This window comes from Myotis myotis, unplaced genomic scaffold, assembly GCF_014108235.1.
Source record: "Myotis myotis isolate mMyoMyo1 unplaced genomic scaffold, mMyoMyo1.p scaffold_m19_p_1, whole genome shotgun sequence".
Taxonomy (NCBI): domain Eukaryota; kingdom Metazoa; phylum Chordata; class Mammalia; order Chiroptera; family Vespertilionidae; genus Myotis; species Myotis myotis.
In genome coordinates, this window is record NW_023416313.1 from 129,756,558 (window position 1) to 129,775,985 (window position 19,428).

General features: G+C 41.4%; 1 protein-coding gene across 10 annotated transcripts in view; it reads right to left on the reverse strand.

The window, feature by feature from the left end:
- The window catches only part of MPP7 (membrane palmitoylated protein 7), a 323,210-nt gene that overhangs the window by 70,181 nt on the left and 233,601 nt on the right, over positions 1 to 19,428 (reverse strand). For all 10 annotated transcript variants that reach the window (XM_036352096.1, XM_036352155.1, XM_036352125.1 and 7 more), the window contains 3 exons: positions 9,900 to 9,974; positions 9,509 to 9,705; positions 8,976 to 9,040 (listed from right to left, as the gene is read on the reverse strand). In XM_036352096.1, coding sequence (XP_036207989.1) covers positions 8,976 to 9,040; positions 9,509 to 9,705; positions 9,900 to 9,974 — 337 coding nt within the window. The remainder of the gene's footprint in view (positions 1 to 8,975; positions 9,041 to 9,508; positions 9,706 to 9,899; positions 9,975 to 19,428) is intronic.

The window sequence follows — 19,428 nt, forward strand, 5'->3', positions numbered from 1 at the left end:
ATAAAAGACTTGCCTGAAATGTTTGTAACTTTCACAGTTAAGGGAATGACAACACTTGATCCCCCAAGTAAATTTATTTTTGTAAATCAGGCTCTTTGCTAATATGTAAAACATAGCACTTATTTGGCTCACGGGATTAGACAGCAAGATTAAGATTAAGGTACAGCCTTTCTTTTGATAAGAAGAGATTCTGTGCTGGAAAGAAATAAAGGCATAATATTCCTATATTTATTTTGGTTTAAAAATGAACAGATGAAAACATTTAAAAATAAACAATGTGCTATTATTTCTAGGAATTAAATACTGGGTTATTTATGTCTTAAAAACTTCTAATCTCCACAACAGTATACTTCTAGAACTAACAGTACAGCTTGTGCAGAAATCAAGTAGTTGAAAAGATTCTCCCCACATCCTTACGTTAAAATAAATCTTTCAATATATTTAAATAACATTGTTTTCTTCATTCCCCTTTATCTGAGACCTCGGACAGAGAAGAAAACAATGTACTGTATGTGAAATAACTTTCTGTATTTCTGCTATATGAAGCAAAAAAAAAAAAAGTACATTCCTTTCTAAAACAAAGTCAAAGCATGACTTTTGATACTGTAATGTTAAGCTGGAAGTTTGAATGTACAATAATCTTCTATAAACTGCTTATCTTACTATATTTAATTTAACCCCAACACATATGTATACTAAATAAAATTACTAGGCTATGCAGGGAAGCTTTTATACATGTACCTTTAATTTCCTCTGAGAAGCACAAAGGAAAATGAGAAAGAAAATGATTAAATATGCAGAAAATACAATTAAAGTAGAAAGACACTACAACCAAGGGGGAAAAAAAATCCACCTACCACACTCAACTGTTTCCTCATCTTAGAAGGGCCAAAGGAAAAAAACAATTGTACTGTAAATATTTTAAATTATTTGTCAACAAATAAATAGAATTTATGAGAAAGCACATTTTAGACTGCACTATAGTCTTGGTCTAAAAAGAATGTACATACGTAAGCAGTGAAAACATAAAGCCTTTATATGGCTTATTAATACACCTCCAGGGGAAAAAAGTTAGCATTTTTGCAAACTAATGCCCTCAATAAGGGGATCATATTTATTTTTCATAGAAGAGTTCTGTCTGTAAACTAATCTGTCTGTTCAACACTGAAGATATTTCATGATAAAAATAGCAAAACACACACACACACAAAAACATACAAACCCAAACATTTTAGATATAACCAATTTTCCCCTAAAGAGTTTAAATATCTTATAAACTGAATAATAGTCTAACAATTATCAACTTATTACACATGTAAAATGAGTCAAGCAGAACCTTTTATATTCATTCTGTCCATATACTTTGATGAAAGGTATTTTTAAAAGTAACCCTGAACAATTCTTAAATTACTAATAGGACAGTAAGTAATTTAAGAGTCAAGTTTGACTTAGGAGACTCACCTTGAGGTAAAGGTAGAAAAAGAGCTGGCAACTTAACAGAAGCAAAATCTAACCTCAAGTCAAGGTGGAACATATTTTGCTACATGACTTTACAGAGCGACTGGGATTGATCATAACAGTTCTCTGCTCCCTTCTGTCTCCAAACTATAGATTGGCAATCAAAGAAAACACTGAGAAGAAAGTGTGTGCCATGTTCTTTTTACTTTCAAATACCTATGCGTCCTCAGACTGCACTGGTTCTATTTGAACAGTATTAGCAAAGTGACAAGCAAACCATTATTATTCAGGTTCATATTATGAGGTGCCCACATTGTGAGCTCACTCATACTCATTTCTTAGTAGCTCTGAAAAGCAAGGTGTATCTAAGCAAATTATTAGAAAACAAGCAATAAACAATGTGGTATGGGTTAGCCAAGCCAAGCAAGTAGGCATGATGAAAATAATCCAAGCGGTGCTTAAAATTGATTAATCTCAACCCCAAACACTCTGCCGTAAAGTAGACTGTTAAATAGTATATTTTCTGACAGGAACAATAGGATAGATTGATTAAAGAACCAGTGCCATGTACAGCAGATGATAAAAGTCATGTCATAGACACACACACAACCCCAAAATTAAAACACTTAAATTAACTCACAATAAAAATAAACATCTCTAATTTACATTACATATAGTATATGTGTATTTCACATTCTAAGAAAAGGTCACGAATATACTGCACAAATCCTCAAAAAGAGTATTTCCTCCATGTAATACTTAAGTAGGAAGACAATGGTATTTAGCTTAATAAAACACACATGCGTATCTTCAATACAAAGTATCTTTGGACATTACCAGATATCCCGTAGGAAAAGCAAATTAACATTTCCTTACACTTACTGATTTGAACAAAGAGGAAAACTACACAAAAGGTTGATCTTGGAAGAGAGTTGGGATGCTGGCATGATTCTTACTATGGTAAAGCACTTTTCTGTATACATTAAATGCATAAACTTATTTAATTCTCCAACAACTCTATGAGGCAAATACTATTTTCCCCATTTTACAGAATCAGAAATATAGAGAAACGAAGGTCTTAGAAGTGGCAAAGCTGGGATTTGGACACATGCAGTTTGGCTCTAGACTTGAGTTTTCAATCACCATGCAATACTATCACATCAAAATTGCCTTTTAATTTCTTCAACTTCAAGCTGGAAAATAAAGATGGGGGAGAAATCAAGGGAAATACATTTCTTTTAAGTTTCCTGTCTACTCCCACTGCCTGCCACCAGGCCAGCCTCTTGCCCCCCAAACCCTGCAGCTTCAACCTCTCACATGTTTCTCCTGACAGGAGGGTGGGGCTGGGCCAGCTTCTCTCCCCAGCCTCGTCAGGAATCCACTCTCTACATCTTCAAGCACTGAAGAGCAGGATGGTAAAATTATAAAAGGCAAAGAAAGGCCAACAGGTCACAAAGAACAATTTTGTTCTCTTCAGAGAATGGAGTGGAAAAGCTCTCGTGAAAAATATTTCGTGCAAGACAGGGCAGGAGAGCTTTCCCAAGCTGCTGGACATTACTCTGAAGGAGACATGTCTGATATCCTGGAATAGTAGGGAAATGGTGTCTATGTAGGTGTGACAGGGGCAAAGTTAACTCACCACCCTAGGTATGGCTTTCTTATACTCCCGTATCTCCCTGCACTGCAATCTCCCTTACAAGTCTGCAATAATCCATGACCACTGACCAGACCCTTAACCTTACTCAACTCTTAACCTGCATGGCACAGGATCCCCAGACAAAAGGCAAGAGACAGTACGACCTAGAATCCTTCATATGGAGAAGCTAAAAGCACATCCCCTGGTAGTGCTTTACAAGCAACATATTCATATATGTAAGAACACAGTTTACTGAGACAAAAAGTGAGCAATACAATTAGCAAGGCCTTCATCTCAATCTCATGACATTAAGTAATCAGACATGCAATTAACAGTTCAGTTAATCTGCACCTCTTTCCACACAAACTAAACATTGGCATCTCCAAAGAGTATCAGTTAGTATTAGGGGAAAAAAATACTTCTACTATTTTCTAAAACCCCACATGTTTCTGCTACAAAAAAATCACACCAATATTAAGAAAATGTTTGACAATGTTTTACACATAAAAGTTTAATATAAGAACATAAGCCATCTACTCTATTTGTTAATTTCTGATTTAATTTTTAATTTATGAATTAAGTTTATGGGTGAACACACTAAATAAACATTAAGATGCTAGGAGGAAGGAGCTTACTCAACTTGAAAGTTGTATTAACAACCTGTAATGTTATATGTATTATTTGCAAATACTTGGCCTTCCAGGATATTGGTTCCACATAGAGTGAACTCATTCATTTAGTCAGTGTTTAAATTTGGTTGTTGGTAAATTGTGATCTTTAATCCACAAAATGCTTGTCTTTGAATGAACTTGGCTATACCCTTTTTGAATGGCCTTTTGGCTGCGGTAAAAGATCTTTATTACCCACATGGTAACGATCACAATTGGTTAAAACAAATTCTAAAATAAAATATTTTGTGTGCTTTTACCATCTTTAGAAGGCAAAAAGGTGTACATTTTGTTCTTTTAAGTTACAAGAATTCTATAAGAGCTATTTTGTAAAAGAAAAAATTATAATTGATATTCATTCAGTGTTAGAAATTTTCAGATATTTATATCTTGATAACAAAAAAAGAAAGCTAAGCACTATAAATATCATATCTGAATATTCTGCTGTAAAATACACTATATGAATAAGAGCCTTTTCTGAATACCATATAAACTGGATTTAAATGTAAATTACAGCCTATTGAAGTTAAAGTTCAATTAATATTTATGCTATTAGGAGGACTATTCTTTTTTTTTATTATTGCTTAAAGTATTACAAAGAGTATTACATATGTCTCCTTTTTTTTTTCCCCCTGCCCTTGACAATCCCCTGGCCTCCCCTACCCCCCAGTGTCTTATGTCCATTGGTTATGCTTATATGCATGCATACAAGTCCTTCGGTTGATCTCTTACCCACTCCAGGAGGACTATTCTTAACTTAATACTTCAATTTCAATAGAATGGAAACAAATATTTCAAGTAGTCAAAAAAATTCATATTTCTTTTTAAAGATTAGGTGCTATAATACTGCTTTATAAATGCAACTGAATTATAAAAATAAGCTTTTAGCAGAAAATCAGAATACTTTATATCAACACATGAATTGCAAGCTGCCAAGTTTGTGATGAAAACCACTCCTATATGCTACATAAGACATAAGATAAACTGTTATTCATTTCCAAAACACTTAACCTGTGTCTTTCATATAATATTCTAAAAGTTGGTCATATCAAAGAAAACCTATCGGAGTTGTGGGTCTGCTCTTCTGTCTCTATTACTAATATAAATCTACTAGTGTGAGCCTAGCATTAGATGAAGGAGGGAAGAAGGGAGCACAAAATTCTATTAAAAATTTCTTTGTTAAATAAGCAATTCTTCAAAAAATAAAAAAATAATAAAAAAACAAGAAGAAGAGGAAGGGAAGATGAGTCCCTATATCAAGTTTCCAAGATTTAGGAATGTTTAAGAGTTTAAGTTTTTAGTTAGGTACTAGTATGTTTCATTTTTAAAAGGCAAATTTGTTTGCGAAGCCTATTTTCTGGGTATGTATTAGATAAGGAGAGGAAATAACCAAGCAGCAAAGATGAACATCACCCACACTTAAGAGCTTTGCATAAGGATGGCAGTGTTAAAATTGGCATTATCTCAGTTCCAGATTTTATTTATCATGGAGCTAGGATCCAGCACTCCAGAACAAATCTAAATAAAAAATACTAGGACTAGGATTCTCTAGTCCTTTTTCACTTCTATGTTGACATCAACTGAACCCCTATAGTTCCAGAGCCCTCGTCTATGAACTTTTTCTCCATGCAAACTTTAGTTATAACGATACACTGTGAAATCAAATAAAGAGTAAAATCATAGTAATACAAGCAACCACTTTGTGAAAAGTGTTAACTGCCCAATTTGATATATACTATTACCTGACTGAAGTCATTATTCTAAATTCAATGCTTAACAATATCGTCCTAGGTTTTAAGTGCACTTATACAATTTTTATCAATATTAATAGTTTTTCATAAATGTGTAAACACCAACATGACAAAATTATTCTTTTAGACATTTTGTATTAAATTGTACACTTTTCTTAAAGCCTATTTCATGAATTATTATTCAGAGTTATAAAAATAAAAGATTTTATATCATCTTTGTTTTTCTTCATAGCCTTATTCTATAATTTAACCTAGGGCATGATGACATGAATGTCCTATTCCAAATATTTAAGTGCCAAATGTTGAAGTGCAGGAAGTGTTGAGTCATATGGCCTTTACAAAATTTAGTTATATCACTATCAAATACACAGGTTACAAAACAAAGTGCTTTTAAATGCCTTTAAAAATGTTCAAAACCAGTACCATGAGTATTGCATAACTTCTGAGTTTAACGGTTTCTCATACAACAACAACAAAAATTTCAAATGAAGATTAGCCAAAGAACACATATGCATAACCCATAGACACAGACAACAGTGTGGTGATGGCCAGAGGGAAGGGGGAGAGGGCTGGGTGGAGGTGGGCAAAATAGGGACATCTGCAATAGTGTTACCAATAAAAATAAAGTAAAAAAACACACACACAGTAAGATCCCACTTCATGCCCATGCTGATGGCTATAATAAAAAAGACAAACAATAACAAGTGTTGACAGGGATGTGGAGAAGCTGGAACCCTCACACTTTGCTGATGAAATATGACATGGTGCGGTTGCTATGGAAAACAGTTTGGCAATTTCTCAAAAAGTTAAACATACAGTTACCATGCGTAACTTTGGTAGGGCATCGTAGGTATATTCCCATGAGAAATTAAAGCATGTGTCCTTACAAAAAAGCCAAACATGAACGTTCATAGCAGCATTGTTCCTAATAGCCTAAAGGTGGCTATTGGGTTATTTACAACAACCCAAATGCCCATTAACTGAGGAATGGTTAAACTAAGTGTGATACAGCCATACACTGGAATATTGTTCAGCCATAAAAAGAAATTAAGTACTGACCCATGCCACAATATGAATGAACCTTGAACCCATTACGCTAAATGAAAAAAGTCAGTTATAAAAGGTCATATGTTATATGATTCCATCTAAATGAAATGTCAAGGATAGGCAAATTCATAGAGGCAGGAAATAGATTGTTTGCCATGGGCTAGACTAGAGGCAGGGAATCATGGGAAGTGACTGCTAATGTGGTTTCTTTTGGGGGTGGTGAAAATGTTCTGGAACTAAATAATGGTGATAGTTGCATAACCTTGTAAATGTACTGAAAACTACTAGTGGTACACTTTAAAACAGTGGATTTTATGTGAATTGTATCAGACACTGTTCTGAAACACTGTATTTATTCATGATAAAGAAGATGAGACAGGAAAGAAAAGAAACAATGAAGATGCTAAGATTGTAAGGGCCTGGGAGTTGCAGAGGGACACATCATGTACCCTCTGCCCCACTTGGCCAATGGCAAGCCATTTGAATGAATGAATGAATTAATGATGGTCATACACTGTGGATGGTATTGTTACCTAGTACAATCTCACTGAAGGCAATTTGGCAATATCTATTAATAACTAAAAATGCTCATAAAAATTGAATTTTAATTATTTTAGAATAAAGTTATTAGCTTTCTATTTAGTGTTCATAAAAAATATACTGTCTCTGAACATGGCCATATATATTATACACTCGTGATTTAACTGAGATAATATTGACCAGATTTATTTCTATTCAAAATAACATTCATATATGAGAATAAACAATGCCTTTCTCAGTGAATCAGAGTTTAGTAAAAAATAAAAATAGGAAAGAGATAAAGAAAAGAAAAAAAAACCTAAGGAAGAAAGGGTTAAAGGAGGATCAGTAAATATTTTTAAATAATATTAAAGAGGCAAAAAAAGAGAGAAAAATACTAAAACATCCAAATGAGGACATTTCAGTAAAAATAAATCCTTAAATAAATATTTCTCAAATTCAAATACTGAAGTACTAATATAAAAATTTACACAAATTAACACAGAAAAAGCCTCCATTACAATTATTGTTTAAACACACACACACACACACACACACACACACACACACACACACTCACCACCTCCCATTCGTGCACATCTATACTGAAACCAGTTTTGGAAATGTACTATAAAGACAACCTATTCAACTTACTTAGTTCTTCAAAGAAATATTTATCAACATTTTTAAATAAATGAAAATTTGTAATTATATCAAATTGTACTAATTTGAGTATGGATTCAGATTCAAAGAGAATCACATTAATTTCATTTTTAAGTTATACATATTTTATCCCATATGCACCAGATATATTAGAAATGTGCAGCCCCAAATTTAAACTTCTCACAGAGCAAGTGAGATGGATGTCTCAAAGGTCCTTTCAATTGGGTGAGTTGTCAGTGAAAATTCATCACACTTTAAAATAAGGCATCGTTCTAGTTCAACTTTAAGTTTCTGATGTCACAATACATGTGACATTCTACAAGTTTTTTTTTTTCTTTCTGCCCAGACTTAGCAGAGCAAGAACAAGCAGGCTTTTGAATCAGTGCTGCACTTGAAGTATTTGCTTGCTTGGGAGATTTATACTGACTGTAGTTTGGCTCTCTAATGATGTAATTCCTGGGCTATAAGCTTCTACAAACTGACAGAAATAACAGGAGATGTGAAAAATGCAACAATACTAAAAACAGATGTTGGTGTAAAATTCCAGGACCATTTATTTTTTTCATTTTGCCTTTTAATGTACAATTTCCATGCTGAAAACAAAGGGATATTGTTTTTAACTCTTAAAATACCTTAAACATTTAGAAGAGCTGAAGTAGAAAATTTATGGGATGGGGGACTTGAGAGATGAGAAGTAAAGGGAAGTGAGAGAAAGGTGGGCTGAAAAAAAGGCACTTAAATCTACACTATATTTTTCAGTTATCTTATGTCATTTTTTTTCTTACTCTTATTTTATTTTAATCTAGTCTGGTAATAATTCCAAACAGACAAGTAAAAGATCAGAGTTACTATGATTTCTGGGTAACCAAGAGGAAGAACAATTAATTGTTCTTAGGCGCAACTGCTATTGTGTCCAAGAATGTGATGAATTTTTCCCCTTAATCTTTACCAAGAAATATCTTACCCAAACCTCCTGGCTTTGGAGAAATAAAATACCTAAATTCAGAATTCAAAAAGAGCAGTAGTTATTAGTCCTTTTCTTAAAGAGCCATGGATTTATTACAAATTACTCCTAACACCCCTTTCTTCAAAAGATTCACTTTAATCTATTTAAAATGATCCAAAAACTATCAGAAGGTAATATGATCTGTCATTCTACCACAAATACCTGCTTTAATAGTCAAAAATAAATACCAAGATTTGGTTAGTCTGCATTCTTATTAACAAACTTACATGATTTCCTGTTGGAAATTTTCAGGGGCTGAACTATTATTTCTGGTCGTCTCAGAGCCAATCTCCTGGGAGGAAAAGAAGGTCAATATGCCTATCAATTTTCAGTGCAGATCCAAGGTTAATATAACACCAAAATATTAAAAGTCTTAAGAAAGAGCTGGGAAGTTAGGGGGGGAATGAACACAATGCAATCTACTCAAATTAAGAACTGAATTCTCTAATTTCAAATTTTTATAAATTATCCCCACTCCAAAATCACTCTTTTTTTTGCCATCTTTCACATCAATACAGTTTCAGATATTAATGTGTGATTTTCCATTTGCTTCTTAACAAAAACCAAATATGATCTGGTACTGTCATATTATTTTTGGTCATTATTCATACTCAGACAAAACAGAAATCCAAATCTGAGGGATAAAGGACTCTAAGGCAAGATTTTAGTGCTTATTTTATCACCACTATGCTTGAGCGATATTTTGCAGAGAACAAAAGGTCAGTTAAAGAAAGGCCATCATTCCGTGCCAGTAGCTCACCTTTCCTGGAAGTGCTTCGAAGGAATCAAGCCTGCCCTGGGATTGGCATCACCTTCATGCTTCGCTTGCCACCACATTGCATCATCTTGGCTCATAATCTGAAGAATATCTCCCTTTTTGAAAGAAAGCCCAGCTTCCTTACATGGAATTGCTTTATCCTCATTAGGGTCATAGTCAAAGAGGGCTTTGATAAACATCTGGAAGAAAGTTTTATTTAAAATGAATAAATATAAAAAATATCAAATGGCCAACATTCTTCTAACTCTGATTTAAGAACAATTTTAAAAAAGAATATTAAAATAAACTTGTCATGACAAAGAAGATATGTATTAGATGAAAAACACATTAGTCCCCTCACCCTCCACAGGAAAGATTTTAAAGTAATAATTACCTTGCCTTCTTTAGATGGTGTCTCCTCTTTGATGCTGGGTATGATCTTAAATGTAATTGCTCCCTGAGACTGAGCCTGATTATTAGAGGAAAGAGTTATAAAAAAAACACTTCTAGAGCCAAGGAGAGGGAAGAAAAAACATGTAGAAAACTAAATGCATCTGAAAATTTACAAGCTTGGGATTTCTATTCTTAGATAGATCAAACTGAGAAAAGTATTTTTGTATGAATTCCTATAACATGAGAAAGCACTAAAGTTTGTCAAATAATTTAAAAAACATCAAGCACTAAACCCACTTTTACCTCCTTGTGCACTTTTAAAATCCCGATGAATATATTACCAGCCATGTCGAGTTACTTATGCATAGTGCCTTCTACAGATAACAATAAATGTGGAGAACAGATAATGTGCAAGGATCAGACTATTACATTTAAGTATCAACATCCACATACACAAAAAAGTATCATCATCCAGAAAAAATGAGAAAGAACATTAATCTCTATTACATTCTGGTTCGTGAGTAAAATACCAAAAAATAGATTAATTAAAAGATGAAAAGATTGAATATAACTATTCAATTTTAATTAAAACAAGCAATACCCAAAAGTCTTTGCTAACTCAGACAAGAGTAGATCTCCCTTTAATAAACTCTCATGTCATTTTCTATTTATTTCTCCCCCCTTTTAACATTTATCATAACATATCTATCTAATTATTTATACAATTGTTTAACTGTTATCTCTGCTAATTCTAACTCCATAAGATCAGTAAATATCTAAAACATATCTAAGAGGTATGAGGAAGGGAAGAAAAGAGGAAGACAGGAAGGAAGGAGGCAGGGAAGGAGAGAGAAAGGGAAAAATGGTTAGATCTCTCTGAGGCTCACTATCAATGGTGTGCTGGTAAACCAGGACTGTGTTTTATAAAAAAGGGCCCTGATTTGTTTTGTTTGCCAATTTTCATGGTATAAGTAATCCTACCATAGCCAATTTCAATATGCCAGTGTGAAGTCACTGATAGCCATGCCGGGAAAAGTTGCATAGAATCAGCTTCGACAAGCCTAGGAGGAGCTCCAATACAGCACAGAGTCTCAAGTAAAATGGGGTTTAATAGTATCCTAACTAATAAAAGAGAAACATGGTAATTAGCCATATGTCCGCTACCCTTCCCATTGGCTAATCAGGGCTATATGCAAATTAACTGCCAGCCAAGATGGCGGACGGCAGCCAGGCAGCTTGAAGTGACCATGAGGCTTGCTTGCTTCAGTGACGGAGGAAGCCAACGTTCCCCGCCTGCTGCTGCCGGCCTCTGAGCTTGCAGTTTGAAACACTGTTACAAATATAGAATCTAAACAAACTCCAGAAACCTGCTTTCAGCCAGCCGGGATCTGAGAGCTGGAGTTGAAACAGTGTTTCGATTATAGAACCCAAACAAACCAGATACCTGCTTTCAGCAGCCGAGGCCTCAGAGCTGGAGCCAAGCCTCAGAGCTAAAGCTGGCCCAGAGTAAAAAAAAAAAAAAAAGAAAAAAAGGAGCGGTTGGGAGCTTCAGTCACCCGCCAGCCTGAAAACAGCCCTCAGCCCCTCACCCAGACTGGCCAGGCACCCCAGTGGGGACCCCCACCCTGAAGGGGGTGTGACCAGCTGCAAACAGCCCTCATCCCCTCACCTAGGCTGGCCAGGCACCCAAGCGGGACCCCCACCCTGATCCAGGATACCCTTCAGGGCAAACCAGCCGGCCCCCACCCGTGCACCAGGCCTCTATCCTATATAGTAAAAGGGTAATATGCCTCCCAGCACCGGGATCAGCAGAGCCACGAGGCCTCCCGGCACGGGGATCAGTGTGACAGGGGGCAGTGCCCAAACTCCCTGATCACCCTGCGGCTCTGTGTGTGACAGGGGGCGGGGCCACAACCTCCCTATCCACCGTGCTCTGTTCGTGACAGGGGAAGGCACCCCCACCCCTGATCAGCCCTGCTCTGTGCCTGAGAGAGGGACCTCCCCAACCGCCTGAACACCCTGCGGCTCTGTGTGTGACAGGGTATGGCGCCCCAACCGCCCCCCATGGGCTCTGCTCTGTGTGTGACGGGGTAGAGCCATAACATACCCATCGGCCCTGCCCTGAGTGTGACAGTGGTGGCCCCCCCACCCCCTGATCGGCCCTGCTCTGTGGGTGATAGAGGGTGGCGCCCCAACCGCCCCCCACAGGCCCTGCTCTGTGTGTGACGGGGTCGAGCCATAACCTCCCCATCTGCCCTGCCCTGAGTGTGACAGGGTGCGGCGCCCCAATTCTCCTATTGGCCCTACTCTGTGAGTGACAGGGGGGAGCTCCTCAACCCCCTGATCGGCGCTGCTCTGTGCGTGACAGGTGGGAGCTCCCCAATCCCCTGATGGGCCCTGCTCTGTGCGTGACAGGGTAAGGAGTCCCAACACCCCTGATGGGCCTGCTCTGTGCGTGACAGGGGGCATGCCCCAACCCCCTGATTGGCCCTGCTCTGTGCGTGACAGGGGGTGGCGCCGCAACCTCCCCATCGACCCTGCCTTGAGTGTGACAGGGGGCAGTGCCCCAACCCCCCAATCGGCCCTACCCTGAGCGTAACTGAGGGTGGCATCGCAACCCACAGATCCGCCCTGCTCTGTGCATGACAGGTGGCGGCACCCCAACTCCCCAATCAGCCCTGCTCTGAGCCCCACCAGGGGCTGCACCTAGGGATTGGGCCTGCCCTCTGCCACCCAGGAGCAGGCCTAAGCCAGCAGGTCGTTATCTCCCGAGGGGTCCCAGACTGCGAGAGGGCACAGGCTGGGCTGAGGGACCCCCCTCCCCCCCAAGTGCACAAATTTTTGTGCACCGGGACTCTAGTATATTATAATTTTATAAAAGAGTAACTTCAAAGCGATATCATTGTTACTGATTATCATAGAAGTAATTCACAAATCTTATTAAGAATTCATTTAATACTGAATTGTATAAGTAGAGAGAAAGCAAGTTTTCTCTATAGTCCCTTCCCATTCTTCTAGTTTGTGTGTGTGTGTGTTGCGGGGGAGGGGGGGGTATTTTAATGTATGTAAAGCCCTTAGAATAATGCCATTTAGGGCTCAATCACTATAAGCTATTATTAGTATTATCATTATTATTAGGTAAAATAGGTCTACCAGCCATTGTGATTGTTTCACCGTGACCCATCATGTAGATGGAATGATTAATCAATCAATGAAACCTTAATAATTTCTAAATATTTAAAAAAATATCTTGTTTACAGATATATACCAAATTAGACCCTTGGAATTAATTTCCAAAATCTGCATTTCTTGATTAAGGGGTATGCAAATTAGGTTCAAAACAGCTACAGAGCAGCTGGAGGCTGCCTGCAGTTGCTCCCAGCCATGGACTGGATTTACAGCTAAACTACTGAGCAATCCTATATAATAAAAGAGAAACATGCAAATTGACCATAACCCCGACACCCTTCCCATTGGCTAATCAGCAGGATATGCAAATTAACTGCCAACCAAGATGGCAGCCGGCAGCCACGCAGCTGAAGCGAACAGAAGGCTTGCTTGCTCCAGTGATTGAGGAAGCCAAGGTTCCCCGCCTGCCGCAGCCCAGCTCTGAGCTGCACTCTAAGCAACTATGTTGCAATTATAGAAGCTAAACAAGTTCCAGAGACCTGCTTTCAGCCAGCTTCGGCCTCAGAACTTAGAGCTGTAGTGATGGCAACAGAGTTTCAAACAAACCTAGAAACCTGCTTTCAGCCCTCAGAGCTGGAGCCTGCTCTCAGCTCCAGTGACAGCTATAGAAGGTAAATAAATCCCAGAATAAAAAAATGAAAAAAAGGAGAGGCTGGGAGCTTAAGTTGCCCTCCAGCCTGAAAACAGCTCTCAGGCCCTCAGCCAGACTGGCCAGGCACCCCAGTGGGAACCCCACCCTGAAGGGGGTGTGACCAGCTGCAAACAGCCATCAGCCTGTCATCCAGGCTGGCCAGGCACCCAAGCGGGATCCCCACCCTGATACGGGACACTTTCAGGGCAAACCAGCCGGCCCCCACCTGTGCACCAGGCCTCTATCCTATACTACAGGCAGGGCAGGACAGCGCGAGCTGCCATCCGGGCCCCATGTGCAGTGCTGGGCAGCGGGGCATAAGGCCCGCCCCCAGCCAGGACCCCTGTGTGCTACCTGAGCCCCCAGCCGGGCCCCTGTGCAACCTAAGCCCCGCACTGCTAAGCCCCGCCCCCAGCCAGGACCCTATGACTATTGGAGAGTAGGAAAGTGCCACTGGACCCTGGGTCGCTGTGGTGATCCAGCCATCTGTAAGTAGAAAAGTGCGGCCTGTAGGCAGCCCCCAGCTGCGCCTGATCCAGGAGCAGGAAAGCAAGCCCGGCCTGAGGGCAGCCCCCAACTGGGCCTGATCCGGGAGCAGGAAAGCAAGCCTGGCCTGCGGGCAGCCCCAAACTTTGCCTGCTCCCCAGTTGGCATGGTGATCTGGGAGCAGGAAAGAAAGCCCGGCCTGCGGGCAGCCCCCAGCTGCGCCTTCTCCCTGGTCACCATGAGGATCCAGGAGCAGGAAAGCAAGCCTGGCCTGCGGGCAGCCCCAAACTTTCCCTGCTCTCCGGTCGCCATGGTGATCCAGGAGCAGGAAAGCAAGCCTGGCCTGCGGGCAGCCCCAAGCTGGGCCTGATACGGGAGCAGGAAAGCCCGGCCTGCGGGCAGCCCCCAGTTGGGCCTGCTCCCTGGTCCCCATGGGGACCCAGGAGCAGGAGAGCAAGCCCGGCCTGCGGACAGCCCCCAGCTGGGCCTGCTCCCCGGTCGCCATGGCGATCCAGGAGCAGGAAAGCCTGGCTTGCAAGCAGCATCCCCATCCTGGCCATAGCTCAAGGGAGAGTACAACATGCAGTGGAGGCCAGGAGCCTGAGAGATCAACACAGAGGGGCTCCTGCTCCAAGCCTCCATGGTGTGGCTGGGAGCAGGACCCCAGCAGACATACACACACACACACACACACACACACACAGTGCCTGCTCTGAGCCTCCAATGTGGCTGGGGGCAGACCCCCAGTGGGGACACACACACACACACACACACACACACACACACACACACACACACAAACACACACACACACGGGACGCCTGCTCCAAGCCTCTGCTGCCAGATTGTGGCCATCAGTAGGACATCCACTGAGGGCTCCCGGACTGTGAGAGGGGCAGGCTGGGCTGAGGGAACCCCACCCCCCAGTGCACGAATTTCGTGCACTGGGCCTCTAGTTGAAGTATAACTGATCTAAAATGTAGTATTTAAGAAACAATGAAGAAGCCACGTAGAGACTTGTAAGAGGAACGGAGATGCAGAAAGAGAAAGCCCCCTCTAGTAGGTGCAGTGGCTAAGTGGCCAGAGGAATATCCTGGTGCAAAGCTCCCTCCCCCTGGGATCCCCATGCAGGGATCCTGAACCATGAGCAACAGAGATGAACAGAAGAGCCCACATAGCATCAGGTAGAGGGAATCAGGGAGATTTTGTTCACATCGTCCTAGTGAAGAAGCACTCCTACTGCAAGCATCCCCAGTCTGAGAAGTTCGCTCCAGACTCCGATCACTGGAGAGGTTGCACAGCTGTCTTTGGCTCCAGCAAAAGACAGATCTGGGGGCTACAAAAAACAGTGATTTTGAAGGACTCTCTACTTTCTAGAACGTCATTCGACAGAACCCCAGTCAGTGATAAACTGTGTATCTTGAAATAAAAGGAATAGTCTTTCCCACCTGAGTACAAGGTCAGAGCTCCTCCCTCCATATATGGAGATACCCAGACTTCCCCATCCTGCTGGTTTGGCCACATAGCCTGGGAGCAGCACAGGTCTGGGATTCTTGATCTGAACTGTAGGTTTGGACCCCGAGCAGAGCTGGGAATTTGGACCTCACTTTTGTTGAGACCAGCCACATGGAGAGATAGGAATCCTGCACAGGGCTGATTTTCTTTTTCTTTTTTTAAATTAAATCTTTATTGTTCAGATTATTACAGTTGTTCCTCCTTTATCCCCCCATAGCTCCCCTCCACCCGGTTCCCACCCTATCCTCTGCCCTTACCCACCCCCCCCAACACTGTCCTCCTTCATAGGTTATAATTTTTTAAAAAAATATATTTTATTAATTTTTTACAGAGAGGAAGGGGGAGATATAGAGAGTTAGTAATATCGATGAGAGAGAAACATCAATTATCTGCCTCCTGCACACCTACTACTGGGGATGTGCCTGCAACCCAGGTACATGCCCTTGACCAGAATCGAACTCGGGACCTTTCAGTCCACAGGCTGACGCTCTATCCACTGAGCCAAACCGGTTTCGGCAATAGGTTATGATTTTTGTCCAATCTCTTCCCACACCCCCCACACCCCTTCCCCCCCGAGAATAGTAAGTCCACTCCCTTTCTATGCCCCTGATTCTATTATATTCACCACTTTATTCTGTTCATCAGATTATTTATTCACTTGATTTTTAGATTCGCTTGATACATGTGTATTTGTTGTTCATAATTTGTATCTTTACCTTTTTCTTCTTCCTCTTCTTAAAGAATACCTTTCAGCATTTCATCTAATACTGGTTTGGTGGTGATGAACTCCTTTAGCTTTTTCTTATCTGTGAAGCTCTTTATCTGACCTTCAATTCTGAATGATAGATTTGCTGGGTAAAATAATCTAGGTTGTAGGTTCTTGCTATTCATCACTCTGAATATTTCTTGCCACTCCCTTCTGGCCTGCATAGTTTCGGTTGAGAAATCAGCTGACAGTCGTATGGGTACTCCCTTGTAGGTAACTGACTGTTTTTCTCTTGCTGCTTTTAAGATTCTCTCTTTGTCTTTTGCTCTTGGCATTTTAATTATGATGTGTCTTGGTGTGATCCTCTTTGGATTCCTTTTGTTTGGGGTTCTCTGCGCTTCCTGGACTTGTAAGTCTATTTCTTTCACCAGATAGGGGAAGTTTTCTGTCATTATTTCTTCAAATAGGTTTTCAATATCTTGCTCTCTCTCTTCTTCTGGCACACCCATAATTCGGATGTTGGTACGCTTGAAGTTGTCGAGGAGGCTCCTTATGCTATCTTCATATTTTTGGGTTCTTTTTTCTTTTTGTTTTCCCGGTTGGGTGATTTTTGCTTTTTCGTATTTCAAATCTTTGACTTGATTCTTGCAATCCTCTAGTCTGCTGTTGGAACTCTGTATAATATTCTTTATTTCAGTCAGTGTATGCTTAATTTCTATTTGGTCCTTGTTCATAACCTCGGGGGTCTTACTGGGTTTCTTGAGGGTCTCAATGGATTTATCGGCAGTTTCTAGAAAATTCTTGTAAAACCTTCTAAATTTGGTTTTGCACTCTATATCCAGTAGTTTGCTTTCCTCCATTTCTGTCATTTGTGACCTGTTTCTTTGTCTCTGCATTTTTTTTATGCTTCCCTGTGTTGATAGAGTGGCTTTCTGTGCTAGGTATCCTATAGGGCCCAGTGGCTCAGCCTCCCCAATTACCTGAGGTGGACACACTTGGTGCACCCCTTTTTGGGCTTTGTGCACAGTCTTGTTATAGTTAAGCCTTGATTGTTGTAGGTATCACTGGGAGGAATTGACCTCCAGGCCAAATGGCTGTGAGAATCAGCTGTGTCTGCAGTGGGAGAACTTCTGTGCTGAAGACACCCTTCTGGGGCAAGACTTGCTTCATTTGGGCTTTGGTGCTCACTGAGTCTGCCCCCTGAGTGTGTCCCTTATGGATCTGAGGAGTTGTAATCTGGTTGGTCCCACTCTGACCACTGGGTACACTGGCTCTTGGATCTCTAAGGAGGTGCTAATTTAGTCTCTGCCTGAGGCTACCCAGCAGGAGCTACGGAGAGATCTGCAGATTCCTCTTCTTTGTTTGGGGTTTGGAGGTGCCCAGATGAGGCCCAGCTGTGAAGCAATGCAAGCTGCTGTGGGGCCTTGGGCCTTCTTTTGGAAGTTCTGGGTCTCTCTGACCCAGCTGCAGTTTGTCAGGTAATTTTCAGATTGCAAAGGGCCAGGCCTTTCATATGCAAAAGCCTCTGTGCCCAGCTTGGGTGGGGCGGGGTCTCAGGGAATCAACAGGGCAGAGCAAACAGCTATGGCTGATCCTCAGTCCTGTCCTAAGAGTCCCTGTGTGTCAGTGTCCTGGTAATCTCTGCAAGCACCTCTGAGAGAAAGCCGCCCTCGAGTTCCAACCAATGCCAGACAGTCCAGTTTCTCCCTGTATGAGTCTGGGTCCCCAGAGACTCACCCGGAACTGGAGTTCAGAGCAGTCGGGAGCTTGAGAATCCCTCCCGATTGAAAAAGACAACTGCATCCTCAGTTGCCAGCCCTTTCCGTGTGCACCTCCGTACCTCTACACTTTACTTCTGCACCTCCTCTGAGTCCTAGTGTGCTTTTCTCTTTCCTTCTAGTTGTAGAATTTCCACTCAGCCAGCCTTCCTGTGGTTCTGGATGATGTCCGTTTTGTCTTTTAGTTGTATTTTTGAAGTTGTTATGTGAGGCAGCAATTTCCGGTGTTTACCTATGCCGCCATCTTGGTTTCTAGGGCTGATTTTCTGTACCCTCCTTCTTGGTTAGGTAGTACAGGGGCATCAGTGCTGTACAGAGCTGGGACTTTTGGATGGTGTCTGCAGGGAGACTTCTGTCAGGGACACAGATAGATGAGTGCTGAACTCTGTGACTTCATTGTGGAGAGGCAGATCCGAGCTTCCTGCGAATTCCAAGTCATAGTCCCGAGAAAGAAAGGTAGTGCCTGTCAGCCCTTCCTGCGTGCTGTGGGAACCACACTCAAAAAGTAGGAGACTGTTTGGTTCAGCCCTGTAAAGTTCCAGATACCCCTGCTGGGTGCAGTTCCGTGGGGGACAGGAGAGTGGCTCAGAGCGGGCCATTCAAAAAGTGAGACACTTGGAGGTTATTGTCTAAGACTGGGAGGAAGTGCTTAGCCCCCTCCTGTGGGCTGGGCTGGCAAAAACCTCAATAGGAGACTCACTTGATCAATGCCCCTGCACTCAGGGAGGCTGAACCTGCTCTTGCAGAGGATACTGTAGGCTAGACCCAATATGAGCCTGCAGCAAGCCACCTTAAGGGGAACTATAGATGGATACTCTGGCAGAGCCTGAAGAGTTTGGCTTTGAAGCAGGGACTAATTTCCCTTCATTGAGTGCCTGAATGCATAATCCCCAAACAAGGGGCCCGCTAGGCTGAGCTAGGCTAGCCTGGGTCTACCCTCTCCAGAAAGCTCTGGAGGAAGGCCTGGCAACCTCAGGGGGAAGGCAGAGTAGCTGATAGGTAGAGGAGGAACTCCAGGAAACTCAAGTCTGACCACAGATTTTCTCCAGCCTAAAGCTGGAAGAAGCCAACTCCATATACACAGATTATCCCCTCCCACACATGCACAGATTTAGTAGACACAGACATAAACTGTAAACAGAGTGGTAACTACAGACTGGTAACCCAGGGCCAGTTACACACAAAGTCTGATGCAACCTGCATCTGATATCCATCCAAAAGGACC